This window comes from Orcinus orca, chromosome 7 (genome assembly GCF_937001465.1).
Source record: "Orcinus orca chromosome 7, mOrcOrc1.1, whole genome shotgun sequence".
Lineage (NCBI taxonomy): Eukaryota > Metazoa > Chordata > Mammalia > Artiodactyla > Delphinidae > Orcinus > Orcinus orca.
In genome coordinates, this window is record NC_064565.1 from 93,667,662 (window position 1) to 93,685,946 (window position 18,285).

At 38.5% G+C, this 18,285-nt stretch overlaps 1 protein-coding gene across 8 annotated transcripts in view; it reads left to right on the forward strand.

Annotated features, from left to right (window-relative positions):
• Positions 1–12,912: 12,912 nt before the first annotated feature.
• UNC80 (unc-80 homolog, NALCN channel complex subunit) overlaps positions 12,913–18,285 on the forward strand; it is a 242,990-nt gene continuing 237,617 nt past the window's right edge. For 5 of the 8 annotated variants that reach the window (XM_049712084.1, XM_049712085.1, XM_033428394.2 and 2 more), the window contains exons 1-3: positions 12,918–13,566; positions 14,516–14,564; positions 17,249–17,405. In XM_049712084.1, coding sequence (XP_049568041.1) covers positions 13,475–13,566; positions 14,516–14,564; positions 17,249–17,405 — 298 coding nt within the window. In that variant the 5' untranslated portion in view covers positions 12,918–13,474. Of the gene's footprint in view, positions 13,567–14,515; positions 14,565–17,248; positions 17,406–18,285 lie in introns of all 8 variants that reach the window. The other 3 variants (XM_049712087.1, XM_049712088.1, XM_049712089.1) reach the window with 2 other exon arrangements.

The window sequence follows — 18,285 nt, forward strand, 5'->3', positions numbered from 1 at the left end:
CGGACTCTTGCCAACTTCACCTTGCCTGATGCCCCTGCCACATACGCTACTAGTAACCCAGAAATCTGTTTTGAGATGAGATGCTGCAAGACCCTCTCTGCACCCACACATAGGTGTCCAGGGAGTGTGTGAATGTGTTACCGAACGCAAATTTGTGTACCCAACGCACAATGAGGCCAAACAAACTGAAACATCAGAGTTTGGAGCAGAGAAAGGTTTCTTACAGGGCCATGCAAGGAGATAGGTGGCTCATGCCCCCCAAATCCTGAACTTTCTGAAGGATTTCAGCAAAGCATTTTTAAAGGCAAGCTGAGGGAGGGGCATGGTTGGTTGGTGCAAATTTCTTGGTGTTGGAATCCTTCCTTCTTGCAGCTGTCCTTGTAGGTCGGGTCACGATGTTCCTGTAAACCTCCAACAAGACAAATGTTATTCTCTGTTCTGCAACTTTTTATCTTTATCTGAATGGAGAAATGTTATACCCTTAAAGGTCAGAGCCTTGAGAATGGCTGTCATGTGTATTTCAGGCTCTAGGTGTCCTTCTTAACTTGAAGCAAAAGAAATAGAATACAAAGGTTAAACTAAAAGAAACAGATCTAGTATGGAGTCAGATTTGTTCTTCCCTGTTACAAAGGAACTATACTCCATAGAGCAAATCAAACCTCCAGGTACACTTTTCTGGCTTCCTTCTGTAGATACACTCTCTGGAGAAGCAGTTATTCTGAGAAGCAAGTTCTCAAAGAACAGTTCCCAGATCAAGCAATTGCTTTTTTTTTTTTTTTTAACATCTTTATTGGAGTATAATTGCTTTACAATGGTGTGTTAGTTTCTGCTTTATAACAAAGTGAATCAGTTATACATATGCATATATCCTCATATCTCCACCCTCTTGCATTTCCCTCCCACCTTCCCTATCCCACCCCTCTAGGTGGTCACAAAGCACCAAGCTGATCTCCCTGAGCTATGCGGCTGCTTCCCACTAGCTATCTATTTTACATTTGATAGTGTATATATGTCAATGTCACTCTCTCACTTTGTCACAGTTTACCCTTCCCCCTCACCACGTCCTCAAGTCCATTCTCTAGTAGGTCTGCGTCTTTATTCCCGTTTTGCCCCTAGGTTCTTCATGACTTTTTTTTTTTTTTAATTCCATATATATCTGTTAGCATATGGTATTTGTTTTTCTCTTTCTGACTTACTTCGCTCTGTATGACAGACTCTAGGTCCATCCACCTCACTACAAATAACTCAATTTCGTTTCTTTTTATGGCTGAGTAATATTCGATTGTATATATGTGCCACATCTTCTTTATCCATTCGTCTGTCAATAGACACTTAGGTTGCTTCCATGTCCTGGCTATTGTAAATAGAGCTGCAGTGAACATTGTGGTACATGACTTTTTGAATTATGGTTTTCTCAGGGTATATGCCCAGTAGTGGGATTGCTGGGTGGTATGGTAGTTATATTTTTAGGGTTTTTTTGGGTTTTTTTGTGGTACGCGGGCCTCTCACTGTTGTGGCCTCTCCCGTTGTGTAGCACAGGCTCAGCAGCCATGGCTCACGGGCCTAGCCGCTCCACGGCATGCGGGAACTTCCCGGACCGGGGCACGAACCCATGTCCCCTGCATCGGCAGGCAGACTCTCAACCACTGCGCCACCAGGGAAGCCCTATTTTTATTTTTTTACGGAACCTCCATACTGTTCTCCGTAGTGGCTGTATCAATTTACATTCCCACCAACTTCCTAGTGCCAGAGGGTTGCCTTTTCTCCACACCCTCTCCAGCATTTATTGTTTGTAGATTTTTTGATGATGGCCATTCTGACCGGTGTGAGATGATATCTTATTGTAGTTTTGGTTTGCATTTCTCTAATGATTAATGATGTTGAGCATTCTTTCATGTGTTTGTTGGCAATCTGTATATCTTCTTTGGAGAAATGTCTATTTAGGTCTTCTGCCCATTTTAGGATTGGGTTGTTTGTTTTTATGATGTTGAGCTGCATGAGCTACTTGTATATTTTGGAGCTTAATCCTTTGTCAGTTGCTTCATTTGCAAATATTTTCTTTCATTCTGAGGGTTGTCTTTTCATCTGTTTATGGTTTCCTTTGCTGTGCAAAAGCTTTTAAGTTTCATTAGGTCCCATTTGTTTATTTTGTTTTTATTTCCATTGCTCTAAGAGGTGGGTCAAAAAGGATCTTGCTATGATTTATGTCATAGAGTGTTCTTCCTATGTTTTCCTCTAAGAATTTGATAGTGTCTGGCCTTACATTTAGGTCTTTAATCCATTTTGAGTTTACTTTTGTGTATGGTGTTAGGGAGTGTTCTAATATCATTCTTTTACATGTAGCTGTCCAGTTTTCCCAGCACACTTATTGAAGAGGCTGTCTTTTCTCCATTGTATATTCTTGACTCCTTTATCAAAGATAAGGTGACCATATGAGCATGGGTTTATCTCTGGGCTTTCTATCCTGTTCCATTGATCTATATTTCTGTTTTTGTGCCCGTACCATAATGTACTTGATTACTGTAGCTTTGTAGTATAGTCTGAAGTCAGGGAGCTTGATTCCTCCAGCTCCGTTTTTCTTTCTCAGGATTGCTTTGGCTATTCGCGGTCTTTTGTCTTTCCATACAAATTGTGAAATTTTTTGTTCTAGTTCTGTGAAAAATGCCAGTGGTAGTTTGATAGGGATTGTATTGAATCTGTAGATTGCTTTGGGTAGTAGAGTCATTTTCACAATGTTGATTCTTCCAATCCAAGAACATGGTATATCTCTCCATCTATTTGTATCATCTTTAATTTCTTCAGTGTTTTATAATTTTCTGCATACTGGCCTTTTGTCTCCTTAGGTAGGTTTATTCCTAGGTATTTTATTCTTTTTGTTGCAATGGTAAATAGGAGTGTTTCCTTAATTTCTCTTTCAGATTTTTCATCATTAGTGTATAGGAATGCCAGAGATTTCTGTGCATTAATTTTGTATCCTGCTACTTTACCTAATTCATTGCTTAGCTCCAGTAGTTTTCTGGTAGCATCTTTAGGATTCTCTGTATACTATTATGTCATCTGCAAACAGTGACAGCTTTACTTCTTCTTTTCCAATTTGTATTCCTTTTATTTCTTTTTCTTCTCTGATTGCTGTGGCTAAAACTTCCAAAACTGTTTTGAATAATAGTGGTGAGAGTGGTCAACCTTGTCTTGTTCCTGATCTTAATGGAAATGGTTTCAGTTTTTCACCACTGAGGACGATGTTGGCTGTGTGTTTGTCATATATGGCCTTTATTGTGTTGAGGTAAGTTCCCTCTATGCCTACTTTCTGGAGGGTTTTTATCATAAATGGGTGTTGAATTTTGTCGAAACTTTCGCTGCATCTATTGAGATGATCATATGGTTTTTCTCCTTCAAGTTGTTAATATGGTGTATCACATTGATTGATTTGCATATACTGAAGAATCCTTGCACTCCTGGGATAAACCCCACTTGATCATGGTGTATGATCCTTTTAATGTGCTGTTGGATTCTGTTTGCTAGTATTTTGTTGAGGATTTTTGCGTCTGTGTTCATCAATGATATTGGCCTGTAGTTTTCTTTCTTTCTGACATCTTTGTCTGGTTTTGGTATCAGGGTGATGGTGGCCTCGTAGAATGAGTTTGGGAGTGTTCCTCCCTCTGTTATATTTTGGAAGAGTTTGAGAAGGATAGGTGTTAAGCAATTTCTTTTGATACAAAGTAGTACTCAGCTTGGTAATGCACCATCCTATTAGCTTTGCCTCCTTCCCTACCTAATCTATTTTTAGTTCACTTCCACCCCCTTGAATTGCACTCCCTAATAAGGAGTAACATGTAAACCATTGTTTTAAGCCCGCGTTTCCTGGGAAGCTCAGGTCAGGATAATAGCCAAACATATTTTATTACATTATTATGCCTAAATATACATAACATATATAGCATTGTTTTGTGTATTTTAAACTTTTAAAGTAAATGTTATTGTACCATAAGATAATTCTGAAAGTTGTTTTGTTCAATCAACACTGTAGTTTGGAAATGTTCCCATGTTGATACATGGAGCTCTAATTCATACATGGTAGTTGCTATATATTATTCCAACGTGTGAATGTGTCATAGATAATTTATCCACTCTCCTATATATGGATATGCATCGGATGCTTAGAATTCACTAAAATGTTGTTATGAATAATTATTGTTCTTATCTTTTTGTGCATATATGTGATAAATCCTCCAAAGTCTACTTTGGGAATTGTTGAAGTGTACACATATTTCAGTTTTCCTAGATATTGCCACATTAGTCTCCAAAATTATTTTATAAATTAAGTTCTTGCTGGCAGTTCTATTCTTGACAAAACTTGGTATGACCAGACTTTTTAGAAGACTTTATTTTTAGAGCAGTTTTAGGTTTACAGCAAAATCGAGAGAAAGGTACAGAGATTTCTCATTTATCCCCTGCCCACACACGAGCATAGCCTTTCCTATTATCTGTATCCCCCATATTATCCCATTAGAGTGGGACATTTGTTAAAGTAATGAAACTACATTGACACATCACAATCACCCAAAATCCATAGTTTATCTTATGGTTCACTCTTTTTTTTTTATAAAATTATTTATTTATTTATTTTTGTCTGAGTTGGGTCTTTGTTGCTATGCACGGGGTTTATCTCTAGTTGCCGCGAGTGGGGGCTACTCTCCGTTGTGGTGCGCAGGCTTCTCATTGCGGTGGCTTCTCTTGTTGCAGAGCACAGGTTCTAGGCATGCGTGCTTCAGTAATTGTGGCTCACAGGCTCTAGAGCGCAGCCTCAGTAGTTGTGGCGCACAGGCTTAGCTGCTCTGCTGCATGTGGGATCTTCCCAGACCAGGGTTTGAACCCATGTCCCCTGCATTGGCAGGCGGATTCTTATCCACTGTGCCACCAGGGAATCCCCACAGTTCACTCTTGATGTACATTCTGTGGGTTTGGATAAATGTATAATGACATACATTCATCATTATAGTATCATATGGAGTGTTTTCACTGTTTGAAAAATCCTCTCTGTTCTACCTATTCTCTTCTCCTCCCTCACCAACCTCTGGCAGCAGCTGATCTTTTTACTGTCTCCATAGTCTTGCCTTTTCCAGAATGTCATATAGTTGGAATCTTACGGTTTATAGCCTTTTCAGATTGGCTTCTTTCAATTAGTAATATGTGTTTAAGCTCTTCCATGTCTTTTCATAGCTTGATAGCTCATTTTTTAAATGCTGAATAGTACTTCATTTTCTGGATATACCACAGTTTATTTATCCATTCACCTATTGAAAGATAACTCAGTTGCTTCCAGGTTTTGGAAATTATGAACAAAACTGCCAAAATTATCTACATGCAGATTTTTGTGTGGGCACAAATTTTCATTTCATTTGTGTTAAATACCAAGGAGTGTGACTGCTGAATCTTATGGTAAGAATATGTTTCATTTTCTAAGAAATTGCCAATCTGTCTTCCAAAGTGGCTGTATCATTTTGCATTCCTACCAGCAATGTATCATGTTTCTGTTGCTCTATATCCTCACCAGCATTTAATGTTGCTGGTGTTCTGGGTCTGGGCCTATTAAGGTGTGTAGTGACATTTTAATTTGCATTTCTGTGATGACATATGATGTGAAACATCTTTTAATATATTATTTGACATCTGTCTGTCTTTTTGGAGAGGTTCTGTTAAGGTCGTTGGCACATTTTTAAATGGGGTTGTTTGTTGTCTTATTGTTGAATTTTAACAGTTCTTTGTATGTTTTGGATAACAGTCCTCTATCAGATGTGTCTTTTGCAAATATATCCTTCCAGTTTGTGACTCATCTTCTCATTCTCTTGACATTGCATTTCACAGAGCAGAAGTTTTTACTTTTGACGAAGTCCAGCTTATTTCTTTCATGGATTGTGCCTTTGGTGTTTTATCTAAAACATCATTTTATGCCACACAAAAAAAATGGGTTTTATTGCTATACTACCGGTTATCAAGGTTTTCCTCTATGTTATTTTCTAAGAGTTTTATACTTTTGTGTTTTACATTTAGATCTTTGATCTATTTTGAACTAATTTTTTTAAAAGACATAAGGTCTGTGTCAAGATTCATTTCTTTGCATGTGGAAGTCCACTTGCTGAAGAAATTATCTTTGCTCCTTGTATTGCCTTTACTCCATTTCAAAGATCAATGACTAAATTTATGAGGGTCTATTTCTACGATCTTTATTCTGTTCCATTGATCTATTTTTTGTTTCTCCAATACCACATTGTCTTGATTACTGTAGCTTTATAGTAAGTCTTAAAGTTGGGTAGTGTCAGTCCTCCAACTTTGTTTCTCTTTAATATTGTGATGGCTATTGGTCTCCATACAAACTTTAAATTCAGGTTGTCACTATCCATAAAATAACTTGCTCGTGTTTTTATTGGGATTGCATTGAATCTGTAGATCAATTTGGGAAGAACAGACGTCCTGATAATGTTGAGTCTTCCTATCCATGAATATGGAATATCTCTCCATTTTTTAGTTTCTCTTTGATTTCATTTATTAGAGTTTTGTACTTTTTTTCATATAGTTCTTGTACATATTCTTTCAGATTTATACCTGAGTATTTCATTTTGAGGGGTGTTAACATACTTGGTATTGTGTTTTTAATTTCAAATTCCACTTGCTCATTGCTAGTGTATAGGGAAGTGATTGACTTTTGTATATTGACCTTGCATCCTGCAGCCTTGCTGTAATCACTTTTTCCAGAGGAGTTTTTTTTTTTTTGTCAATTCTTTTGAAATTTCTCTACAGATGATCATGTCATTTGCGAACAAAATTTTATTATTTTCTTCCTTCTCAATGTGTATACATTTTATTTCCTTTTCTTGTTTCATGGCATTAGCTAAAAGTTATCAGACTTTTAAAGTTTTTTAACTTTATGGATTTGGAGAGAAAATTGTTTTTATTTACATTTTCCAGGTTATTCATGAGACTGAGCATATTGACTATTGGGACCACTGATGAGATATGAGCATATTCTCATTTTTCAAATTTTTTGTCTTTGCTTATTGATTTTGCAATAAATCTTAATATATTATGGATCCTAATGGTTTGTTGATTAAATGCAAGATATCTTTAAGAAAATGACTCTCCCTACCTAGGAACATGGTATTTTTGCCAGTCTCTATGAATTTAAACAATTTATGGTGTTGTTTCCACAATGGTATTAAATGTTTTGTTAGATTTATTCTTGAATATATTATAGATTCTCTTGCTATTATCTAGACTGAACAAATATTAAAGCAAGTAAATATATTAGAGAATGATAAATTTTATGAAGTAAAAAACAGGGGGAAATAATAACATTTCTGGAACAGGATAGGAAAGACAATTTCAGGCAGGTTAATAAACAGTCTTATATGACAAGGTTATATTTGGACTGAGACCTGAATAGTGAAAAGGTACCAGCCTTGTAAAGATTTGGAGGAAGACAGTATCTAGAGCAAAGTAGAGTGGTAAGAGTTATATGTAATGAAATCAATCATGAAGAACCTTGCAAACCAGAGTAAGGAGCTCAGATGAGTATGGACTTGGGATTTGGAGCTTTGTTCTTCTCACTGAGGGACCACTGAGACTGCTTTCCTTAGAGATACCAGCTATTTGGGCTAAGGATACCCAAGACACATGGGATATATCCACTCCTGCATAATGGGTGTGGCCTCTCCCCTCAAACTCCAAAACTACAGCGTCAATGTTTTCATTGTACACTTTGACTGATAGACACATGACAACAGCAATCATGCTTCATCTTCAAATTCTAGTGGGTTGCTGTAGAGTAACAGTGGGCTCTTGCCAAAACTGTTTTTATTAATTACCATGAGTGTTTATATTACTACAAACTCTTCATATACTAACACAGCATTCTGGATTCTGCTTACTAAAGCAATCTTTTCCAAAATCCAAACAGAGTTCTCCTCTGCTCAGTTTATTTGCAAAGAATGTTTATTTATATACTCATCTGGCAACTTGGCTCCTGGCCACTATCAAAATTCACCCTTCCATTTAAAAGAGAGGATAACTTTCAAAGCTGACGTATATTTAGCTACATCTGTGTGGATCTTCTTGCAGTTTCCTTTCACATGCTTCCTAAAGCCCAGTAGCCAGTTTCCTCTTCTGACCCAAAGCCACTCCATCACTGAATGCCATCATTGGGAAAGCTCCACATCCAATTCAATGTGTTGCACAGTGAGATAATAATATGCAGTGATTATCATGGACTGGTTTATTAACCCTGGTGCTATGATTGACAGATTAACTCAGTTCTTAGCTTTCCTCCAACAGTGTTCATCTGAATTGAAAGAGAAATGTATTAAAGAAGACAGTGTAGAGGAAAGCATTTAGGGAAGGCAGGTTTCTTTCCCAAAGGCAAAAAGTATTTGGAGGTTTTCAGTGAGGTATGAGAAGTGAACCATCATGGTAATCTTAATTCTCCACTAAAATGTTATTTTGAAAACAGATCTTTACAGTGCTTATTATAGATTTTTTTCCACCTCCATATGACTCATTGCCTTAAGGGGATTTGGAAATGGAAAGGACCATTAGCTCTTCTTCATCTTCTGTCATTAACAGAGAAGTTCTTTCGTATGTCCTTAAGTAGCTCTCATTTACATGATTCATAGCACTTCTTCCAAACCCTCAAAACTTCACAATACTCAGTATTGTAATAGAAAGTTAGGGTATAACTTTGAAGCCAGACTTCACAGTTTCTTTTAGCACTTACTGTGTAACCTCAGGCAGGTTATGTAACCTTTCTGTGGCTCAGTTTTCTCTACTTTAAGTTTTGACAGCAGAGTTTTTTGGATCAATTGATTGATACACTTAAAACAGACCTTAACATATAACGAGTACCCAATATATGCTACCTGCTATTAATATTTTTCTGACAAATACCCTACTTTTATCTATTAAATATCACTCATTAAAAATGACCTTATTGATTACTACAGAGCTTACATAGGCCATCAAGCCTGAACACTCTCATATTCTCATTCTTCCTCTTTTCCTTCTAACTTAGACTCTACCATTCTTCCTTTTTATCTCCCATCCTAGGAATTATTTTTCCACCAAAGAATGATAAATCCAGCTGTGCTCCAGAACCTGGTTAATTAATTATTCTCTCTCTTAAATATGCTCAACATTTCCTTCTAAAATGACCCTTTAATTCTGGCCCATAAATATGTCCAAATCTCTTATTTTAAAAAAAAAATTCCATGGTAGATACACTTTGGATGACAGTTTAACAGTTTCTTACAAAGCTAATCAGTCTTTAAAAATCGTCCAGCAATTGCACTCCTAGGTATTTTACCAAATGTGTTGAAAACTCACATCTACACAAACACCTGCGCACAAAATGTTTGTAGCATCTTTACTCATAATTGCCAAGTATTGGAAGCAACCAACCTTCAATAGACGAATGGATAGGGAATTCCTTGGTGGTTCAGTGGTTAGGACTCCATGCTCTCCCTGCCAAGCACCCAGGTTTAAACCCTGGTGGGATGACTAAGATCCCACAAGCCATGCAGCACGGCCAAAAAAAAAAAAAAGATGAATGGATAAATAAACTGTGGTACAGCCATACAAATGGAATATTACTTAGCAATAAAAAGAAATAAGCTATCAAGTTACAAAAAGACATGAAGGAAACTTAAATGCTAAGTGAAAGAAGCCAGTCTGAAAAAACTACGTACTGTATTATTCCAACTATATGGCATTCTGAGAAAGGTAAAACTATAGAGACAGTGAAAAGATTAGTGGTTGCCAGGAGCTGGAGAGGAGCAGGGAGGAATTAGGTGGAGCAGAGAAAATTTTTAAAGCATGAAACTACTCTGTATATCATAATGATGGATAAATGACATTATTTGGAAAAACCTATACAACTCTACAACATAAAGAGTAAACACTAATGTAAACTATGGATTTAGTTAATAATGTATCAGATTGGCTCATCAATAATAACAAATGTACCATACCAACGCAAGTTGTTAAAAGGAGAAATTGTGGGCTGGAAAAGAGAGAATATATGAGAACTGTCTGTGTATTCTTTCTTTAAACCACAACTGCCCTCAGAAATAAAGTCTATTAATAATTTAAAAAAATCTTCAAGTTTATATAAATTGTTTCACCGCAGCACCTAGGTTAGTATGGGTTTTATTAATAACTTGGAGAAGATGTGTGTGTTTAGCAAGGGGCAGGAATCTTGGGGCCCATCTTAGAATTTTGCCTACCCCTCTATCCTATCCTATGCTGTCACCTCCTAAAAACATCTTTGGTGACAAAAGACTAAAGTTGTTTTCCCCTATACTTCCAAATTGGGCTCTTCTTTTCTCTTTCCATATGTTCACCTGAATTACTTTATCTACTTCTATGGTTTCACTGTCTTTTATACAGTGTTAATCAATCTATCCTACCCCGTTAACCCTTCTGGGCTCCACATCCATATTTCTAGCTGCCTCTTCGTGGTATCCATTGGAATTTGCAACAGCTACTCAAGGAAAACTAATTAATTCGCCCATACACACTCATAAAATAAGAACATGATTCTCCTTGCCAACTTTTTCTCTCTTTGAATGAGATCATCATTACTCAGTTGCTCAAAATAGAAAATTTAGAGCTTCAGCTGATATTTACTGAAGGCTTAGTATAGATCAGGGACTCTCTTAAATTCTTTACAAGTATTAACATTAATCTTCACAACATCTCTATGGAGAAAGTATCAATACAATTACTTGAAAACCATAGTGAAGAACCTTTCCCAGGTTGTTATATCTAATATGAGGTAGGGCTAGAGTCAAAACTGTCTGGCTCAACACCTAAGCTTTTAACCACTGTGCTATTTTTCTTTCCCCATGCCCACTTTGTTATCAAGTCCTATCTACTCTGCCTCTGCAAGTCCACTCAAACTCATCTCCTTATCTCTAGCTCTGTTGTCATGTCCTTAGTTCAGGATCTCATAGGATATTTTTCTAATCTCCAGACTTAGGTTCCCACATACAACTCTTGCCTATTTCAAATAACCTCTACATTCCAGTCATATCAGTCACTTTTGAATGGAAATGAAGTGTTTATTGCCCTGCTTAAAATCTTCCTATCCAAACTTTGTAGCCTGCCATACAAAATCTTTCTCCGTCTGATTCTTGCCCACATTTTCTGCCTTGTCCCTTTGTTCATAAGTAAATTTGTATCATGTCTCCCATTGTACCCTTTTCTTTACCTATCTGTCTTCCCTTCAATACAGTGAGTTTCTTATGGGCAGGAATCTATATAGATTAGTGCTTGGCATATAAAATGGACTCAGTAAATATGAATAAACTATTTAGAATCTTTCTTTGTTTCAAGATTCATATTAAAAGATGACTTCAAGAGAAGCAAAACTGGAGTCAGCCTGTACTCAGAGCTTTAGCCCTGCCCTGGCAGCTTTGAGATCCTAGTCAGACAGGTCACATCATAATAATGCAGAAGCCCAAGACATTTAGCAACATGAGAAATGAGAAACAGCTCAAGAAAACTCAATGAAGATCCGAACTAAGAATGACATATTTCCCAATGATCAAATCTAAGTCTGGTACACTGAGACATATTACCTCTCAGGGTAGAATACATTTGACGACATTAAGTAACATTGTGAGTGATGGCAGCTACAAGCGAGGCAGAAGAAATATTGAAAGTTAGGCTCAAAGATCGTGTATAAAGAATACCTTTGAGAAGTAACAAATGTGTGTAATTTCCCCTATGCTGTTCACATAGCAGACAGCACTAATTAATAACAGCAGTCTTTTCTTGAAGTACCTGGGCCTTATCTCCACAGTCTTTCTCAACAGCCAGGCCCTACCAATTGATCTGAGTTGGCATGAGAGAGAAAACCTATTTACCATATAGCCTATAAAAGAAAAGAGCTCTGTGATGAGAATCCTAAGGACTTGCTTCTCCTTTGGGTCCTAACCATTAACCAGCTAGGAAGTCACTTCATAACCCTAGGCCTCATCACCCTTATCAGTACAATTTGGAAATAGGAGTGGACTGTCTCTAAGTTTCCTTTGTATGTCCTAGCCCTAGATATTTATAATCTTAAGCAATGGAAAGTATCTATGAATAACTGAAAAAAACATGACCATCACATAATTCTAAGAAATGAACTTACTCATTGATGTTATAAAACATCATTGTTATCTTTTTTCCTCCTCACAGAGCTGCTGATACTAATTATAAGATTCTTTGTCCAATGGTTAAAAAGGAAAAAAAAAACTTTAAGAAATTAAACGAAGAATTTATTTCTGTGACTGAAAATACCAATACATACCATATAGTTGTCTCTATATGGTGTAGACACACATGTAGTTAATAGAAGATATTTCTATCTGTTGAGATGAGGCCCTGGGGTGTCTGATTCTCCATTTTGTGGATCACACCAATACCTTTGCTCAAAATGGTGTATGACTATGTTCATTTGCAAGTATTTGGATCCACAGCAATGGTTTTTTACTCACACTGCTTAACTGTTGACCCCACCCCCTATCTGTTTTACTGCCAGATAAAACATCTAACAATAGTTACTTATAAACTATAGTACAGGGCTTTGACTATGACAACTCAAGTAAAATGGCAGATATCAATGGAATGAACATGAATATCAATGTTCTTTCTCAAGTTGTAATTAACTGATACAACTGGTTAGTTTGGCAATATTTCTGCTTTGCCGAAACAAGCATGGTTACTTTCTTGTGGTTACCCTTTTACAATAAATTCTCACATCAGAGAACTTTCAAGCTTTCTGTTTTGCCAAACTTGCTTCCTTCCTGGTTTAGACTTCTAATAATTTTCAAGTGATCCTTCTGCTGAATCCCGAGGGTGGACTCCTGACCTCCTTGCCGGAGGTACGAAGGATGCCAGGGTTATAGCGACTGCTCTGCGGTTCTTCAAAGCTCCTCCTCCCCGGAACGTGACAGTTCTTCAGCTGCCAAGGTTGGGAAGCAGGACAGGGGACACTCCTGGGGTGCAGCTCCAAGGGGAGGAAGCCGAATTCTGGGGGCTAAAGAGGCCACGCAGGGGACCTGCTGCGCGGTGCCGAGCTGGGACCCTTTTGGCCGTCCCACTGCTGCGCAACCTGACCCCTGTCCGGCGCGGGCCGCTGTCCACAGTGGGAGGTGCTGAAAGCAAGGAGAGGGCGCGGGGGCGGCGAGGCGGACAGCTTCTCCGAGCGCCTCCGTCCTCGCTCCTCGGTTCCTCCAGCCCTCCCCTCCTCCCGCAGCCATGTTCCACGCGCGGGGAGGGGCTGGGGAAGGGGAGAGGGACGGGGGATCAGGGCGGAGAGCGTCTGCTCTGCCTCAGGGAAGGAGGGGATGAGAGTTGGGGAGAGCAGCGGGAGGAAGCGGCGGCGGCTAGCGAGGAGCCAGCGCTGGGTCCTGCAGTGGAACTCCCAGGAGCCACCATCATGGTGAAGAGGAAGAGCTCCGAGGGCCAAGAGCAAGACAGCGGCCGCGGCATCCCCTTGCCCATCCAGACCTTCCTGTGGCGGCAAACCAGGTGAGGGGCGCAGAGGGCGCACCGTGGGCCGCCCTGGGCTGGGAGCGCTCCTGGGGCCGCCTGGGTCGTCGTCGTCGCCGCTGCCGCTGCTGCCGAGGCCGCGCCACAGCCTGCAGCTCCCTCTCTGGGGCTGGAAATCGAGCCTTCTGCACCCGCGTAAAAACACGCATTTAAAAAATATTTCAGTGAAGTTTGACGGCAAGCAGGTTGGCAGCTGTAGAATAAATATATACATTATTTAGGGGATGAGAGGGCAGAGAGCCTAGGGAGAGGGGGCGGGGAATTAGGGAAGATAATTATGACTGGTTGTGCTCCTGTGTCCAATTCCCCCTCCATCTCCTGCTGTAATTCCAGCCCGGTGACCTGTTGTTTTTCCAGCTCCTGTTTGTTGAATGTCTGCTATGCCCACTTGTTAACCATTTTTGCTCGGATTCAGCTAGTGTAATCTTCCTGGTTAAAGCCTCTGAGAAGAATCATTTTTAATAAATTTTTTTTTCTTGGAAAAACCTGAAACCTATTTCCATAAACAGGAAACAAGGTTTCCATTATTATTATTAATTATTATTATTTTAGAGATTTATCAGATAAGAAATTAGATTCTGAAAATCATATGCCACAAACTGTGTTCAGTTTTCAGTTTTTGAAATGACGGTACACATGAGTAATGCAACGCTTCTGACCATTGGTGATTTAGAATCCGATTAGGTAAGAAGTCTTCAGAATAAGACTGGATACAGAAAACGTAGAAATTCACAGCTTTTTCATGTATGTAATCACACACATAAAAGCAAATGTCGTCAGCTGTTTAATACCCGCCCTTTAGCAAGCCATAGGGAGGCGTGAAATTTGTTTCATAGCACTATGTCTTATTCGTTGAAAATATGTCATAAGGATGCTCTAATAATAATTTTACTTGCGTTTAAAACGATTATTTCTATTAATTTTTCAGTGCATTTTTGAGGCCTAAACTGGGGAAGCAATATGAAGCCTCTTGTGTGGTATGTGATATTCACCATTTAATGACTATTTGCATATACTGTGTGGTAATTTGAAAGAAAGAATTTAAATTGTACTGTGTATATTAATTCACTCAGCAAATACTATTGAGCACCTACTATGTGCCAGGCACAGTTCTAGATGATGAGATAGAGCAATAATCAAAACAAATATAGAGTTTGCATTCTACTGGGAGGGGGATAGGCCACTCATAAATGAGTAAAATACATAGCCAGCCAGGTGGTGATATGCGCTATGGAGAAAAATTAAGCAAGAAAGGTCATTAAGGAGCCCTAGGGTGGAGGTTTCATGTTAGAAGTAGAGGATAGATAAGGTTTGCCTGCTAACGTGACCCTTGGACAAAGATTTGAAGGAAGGGAGGGAGAAATAGCTGAGGGCAGAGCAGAGGGAAAGCAAGTCTAAAGGCCCTAAGTGGGGAGGGGTAGAGCAGTAGAAGAGAGTGTGGAAAGATAACAGAATGAGGACAAGTATAATAAGTCAAATCCTTAATCAACAAAATCAAAACTGTTATATAGTGGAAGCTCATAAAATGAGAGCCTATGACCTACTCAAAGTAATATGCAATTCTGAACTTTTATTTCTTCCATTTTTTGTGCAAGCCTGAAATGGATGATATGAAATAATTATGAAAATAATGCTATTAATATTTATGCAAAATACAGTGCACTTGTCCTGAGATTCTGAGGGAATCCCATGACTTACAGATTGTCTTTTTACAAATTGAGAAGACACAAAAACGTGAAGCAAAATTAAAATGGGCTTTTCAAAGACTTCATTAAAACTTGGAGCTCACATAAAGGTCTTTACATTGCATATATTATAACCTAAAAGTGGAAACCTACCCATTTGGATATTGCCATGATATTTGCAAATGACTTGATAGATGATAAATGACCTTCTAGTAAGGAGCTCTGAAATGTGTTAGGGCCACACACTATTATGGAAGCCAACTGGAAAGTCAAACACCTCTCCCCATACACACACATACGTGCACAGCACACGCTCAAATAAGAATTTTTTTTGTTGCATTTCATGCCCTTCAAAATTGTCACAGATATTTTTTTAAATCTAACCAACTTTTTAATAAGGACCTTTTAATGGGATTTGTTGTACTTAGCTCAAGTTAAAGTAATTTGGCACCTGAAATCTCTGCGCCTTCCTCAAATCATGCTTGCAGTTATACTAGCTTAAAATAACCCTGACTTTTCTGTTCTTGGCAAAGATACGTCTGACATTTTAATGTTGTCACACAATATCAAGTAAGTCCCATTCATAGATACAGATAGATAGAGAGTGATGTAAGTATAGAAAACAATTGCCAAGGTTTAAAATTACAAAAAGTTATATTAGTAACATTTAAGAAGAAAATGGCATTAAGTATCTAAAGCTTCCTGAGATTATAAAATGTATAACTCATCCTCTGAAAGTATATTCATCAAGACTATATAAATTCTTTATAATCTTTTAATGTCTAACATACTCACCCTTTACTTAATGAATACTTAGATCCCTGAGGGCTGAGGAATTTTAAAGTATTTGGACCTGCCTTTATCTGGTTTCTTTAAGAAAACCCCAAAGACTACATCTCTGATTGAACTCCTTGCCAAACCTCAGCATGCCTTTCATTATGAAGGTGAATGTATTTGCTTTTCTTGAATCAAAGGTAAATAGCTTTCTTTGGAGAATCTCTGTATTAGGCCATATCTTTTTTCAGATATCCTAATAATTCCAGTAACACAGCTTGAGCACTTGGGACTGGTATTATGACCACTTGGGGAGAACACAGCTCTCTAGATCATTTGGGACATCAAGTAGCAAGCAGGTTCTGTTCATACAAGTCAAATGTTTATTAACTTTATTCTGATATTTGGTAGCTGCACTTTCCCCAACACCTTATAGGGATATCCTCCTCCACCTTCAAAGAGAAAAAACAACTCAGTAGGTCAACTTGTTCTGGGGCTTGGGGGTGGGGTGCTTCACTTGCTGAAAGTATCCCTGGCCAGGATAGAAGATTTAATAAACCACCAAAGCAAAAATGGCTTATTCCCTCCTCCCTCCCTCCTTTCTTCTTCCCCTCCTTTTCTCTCTTTATTCAACAGTTAGATGAACAATCTTTATGGTTTTAGGCATTCTGTAAGGAGTGTCCTGTGCCACATCATTGCTAGGGACATGGAATAACTCAGAGACCCCAAAATCAGATCTCTTGAAACAGTTGGATCTTATTTAACACTTGTTGCCCATTCACCTAAATTCTGTACCTCAAGACACTTTCACAAAAGACATTTCACCTTGGTCTGCAGTTGTGATAGCTCCTTTCAATGACCCAGGATCATTTTATAAAATATTACGTCCAAAACCTTCATACAGCTAAATGTGTTGTTGTACTCTTTTTGACAGGAGCTTATTTTGGTGGAAATAAAAATCATGTAATAATTCAAGCCATATACTTTGGATCAAAAACGTGAAAATGGGTAGACAATAGGAAATTATCACTGGCTCATTTCATGTCAACATATACAATGAAATGCAATGTGCGGGCACGCTAAAGAATTTGGTCTAGTGATACGTATCTTTTTGGGTATACAGTACCGTGTTGTCTATTTTTTCACCCATCAGAATCTCTAATTTCTTATTTTACTTTTTTTTTTTTTTTGGGTATCTACAGTCCTTTGAACGAGTGTTGGTAGAAAACAAGCTGCATGGCCTCTCTCCAGCCCTCTCTGAAGCCATCCAGAGCATTTCCAGATGGGAACTGGTACAAGCTGCTTTGCCTCATGTCCTGCACTGCACTGCAACCCTGCTGTCAAACAGAAACAAGCTAGGTTGGTGCTACTACATTCCTTCTTCATGACATACCATTGTCCTCACTCATGGTGACTCATAATAACACTCACAATAACAACCTGTATAACTGACTATTTTCCAGGCACTGGGCACACATTCTCATTTAATTCTGACAAAATCTCCCTCACGTTGGTGTCATTGTTATCTCCATTTTACCAATGAGGGAACTAGCTCTCTTTGTTTTAACTTTTTAACTTTACAAGAATATGTGAATGTATTCTCCTTTTAAACATTAGAATGTTATAGAGAAGCTAAAGACTCTCTCTCACCTGTTCAAGATGAGTTCTAATCAGAGTTGTCCCTTTGTCCTCCCAACGCCTAAAGCAACCACCTTCATGAGTTTGTCATATTCCGCTCCAGATCTTTTCCCAACTTCGTGGTATTATGTGTATGTGTGCATGCATGCACATACATATTATTTTTCTTGTTTAGATTATTTTGCAGATTGCTTTTCCCACATGGCATTATGTCCTAGCCATCTGCCCCAAGATCTTCTCCATCCAGTTCCTTCCCCTCATTTGGGTCTCTGCTCAAATGTTACCTTTATAGAGGGGTCTTTCCTAATCACACTGTCTAAAATGGAGTAGCTGTTATCCTCAAAGCCCATACTCTTAACTACTCTGCTGCTTATTTGGAAATATATGTGGGTATCTGACTGAAGAGATATGACGCATGCAGTTTCTTTCCCTGTGTCAGCATATCATTCTGCAGGGATTGCAGCCAGTTAGAAAGTCCCAAAGCAAGAGTGAACCCTTTCAGCAGTGGCTGTAAGGGGTGTAGAGAAATGCTAGTTTCTCCCAGGAAATCAAGCCATAGAACAAAGCAAGGATGTTCTTCCCACACCCAAGGTTGACACCC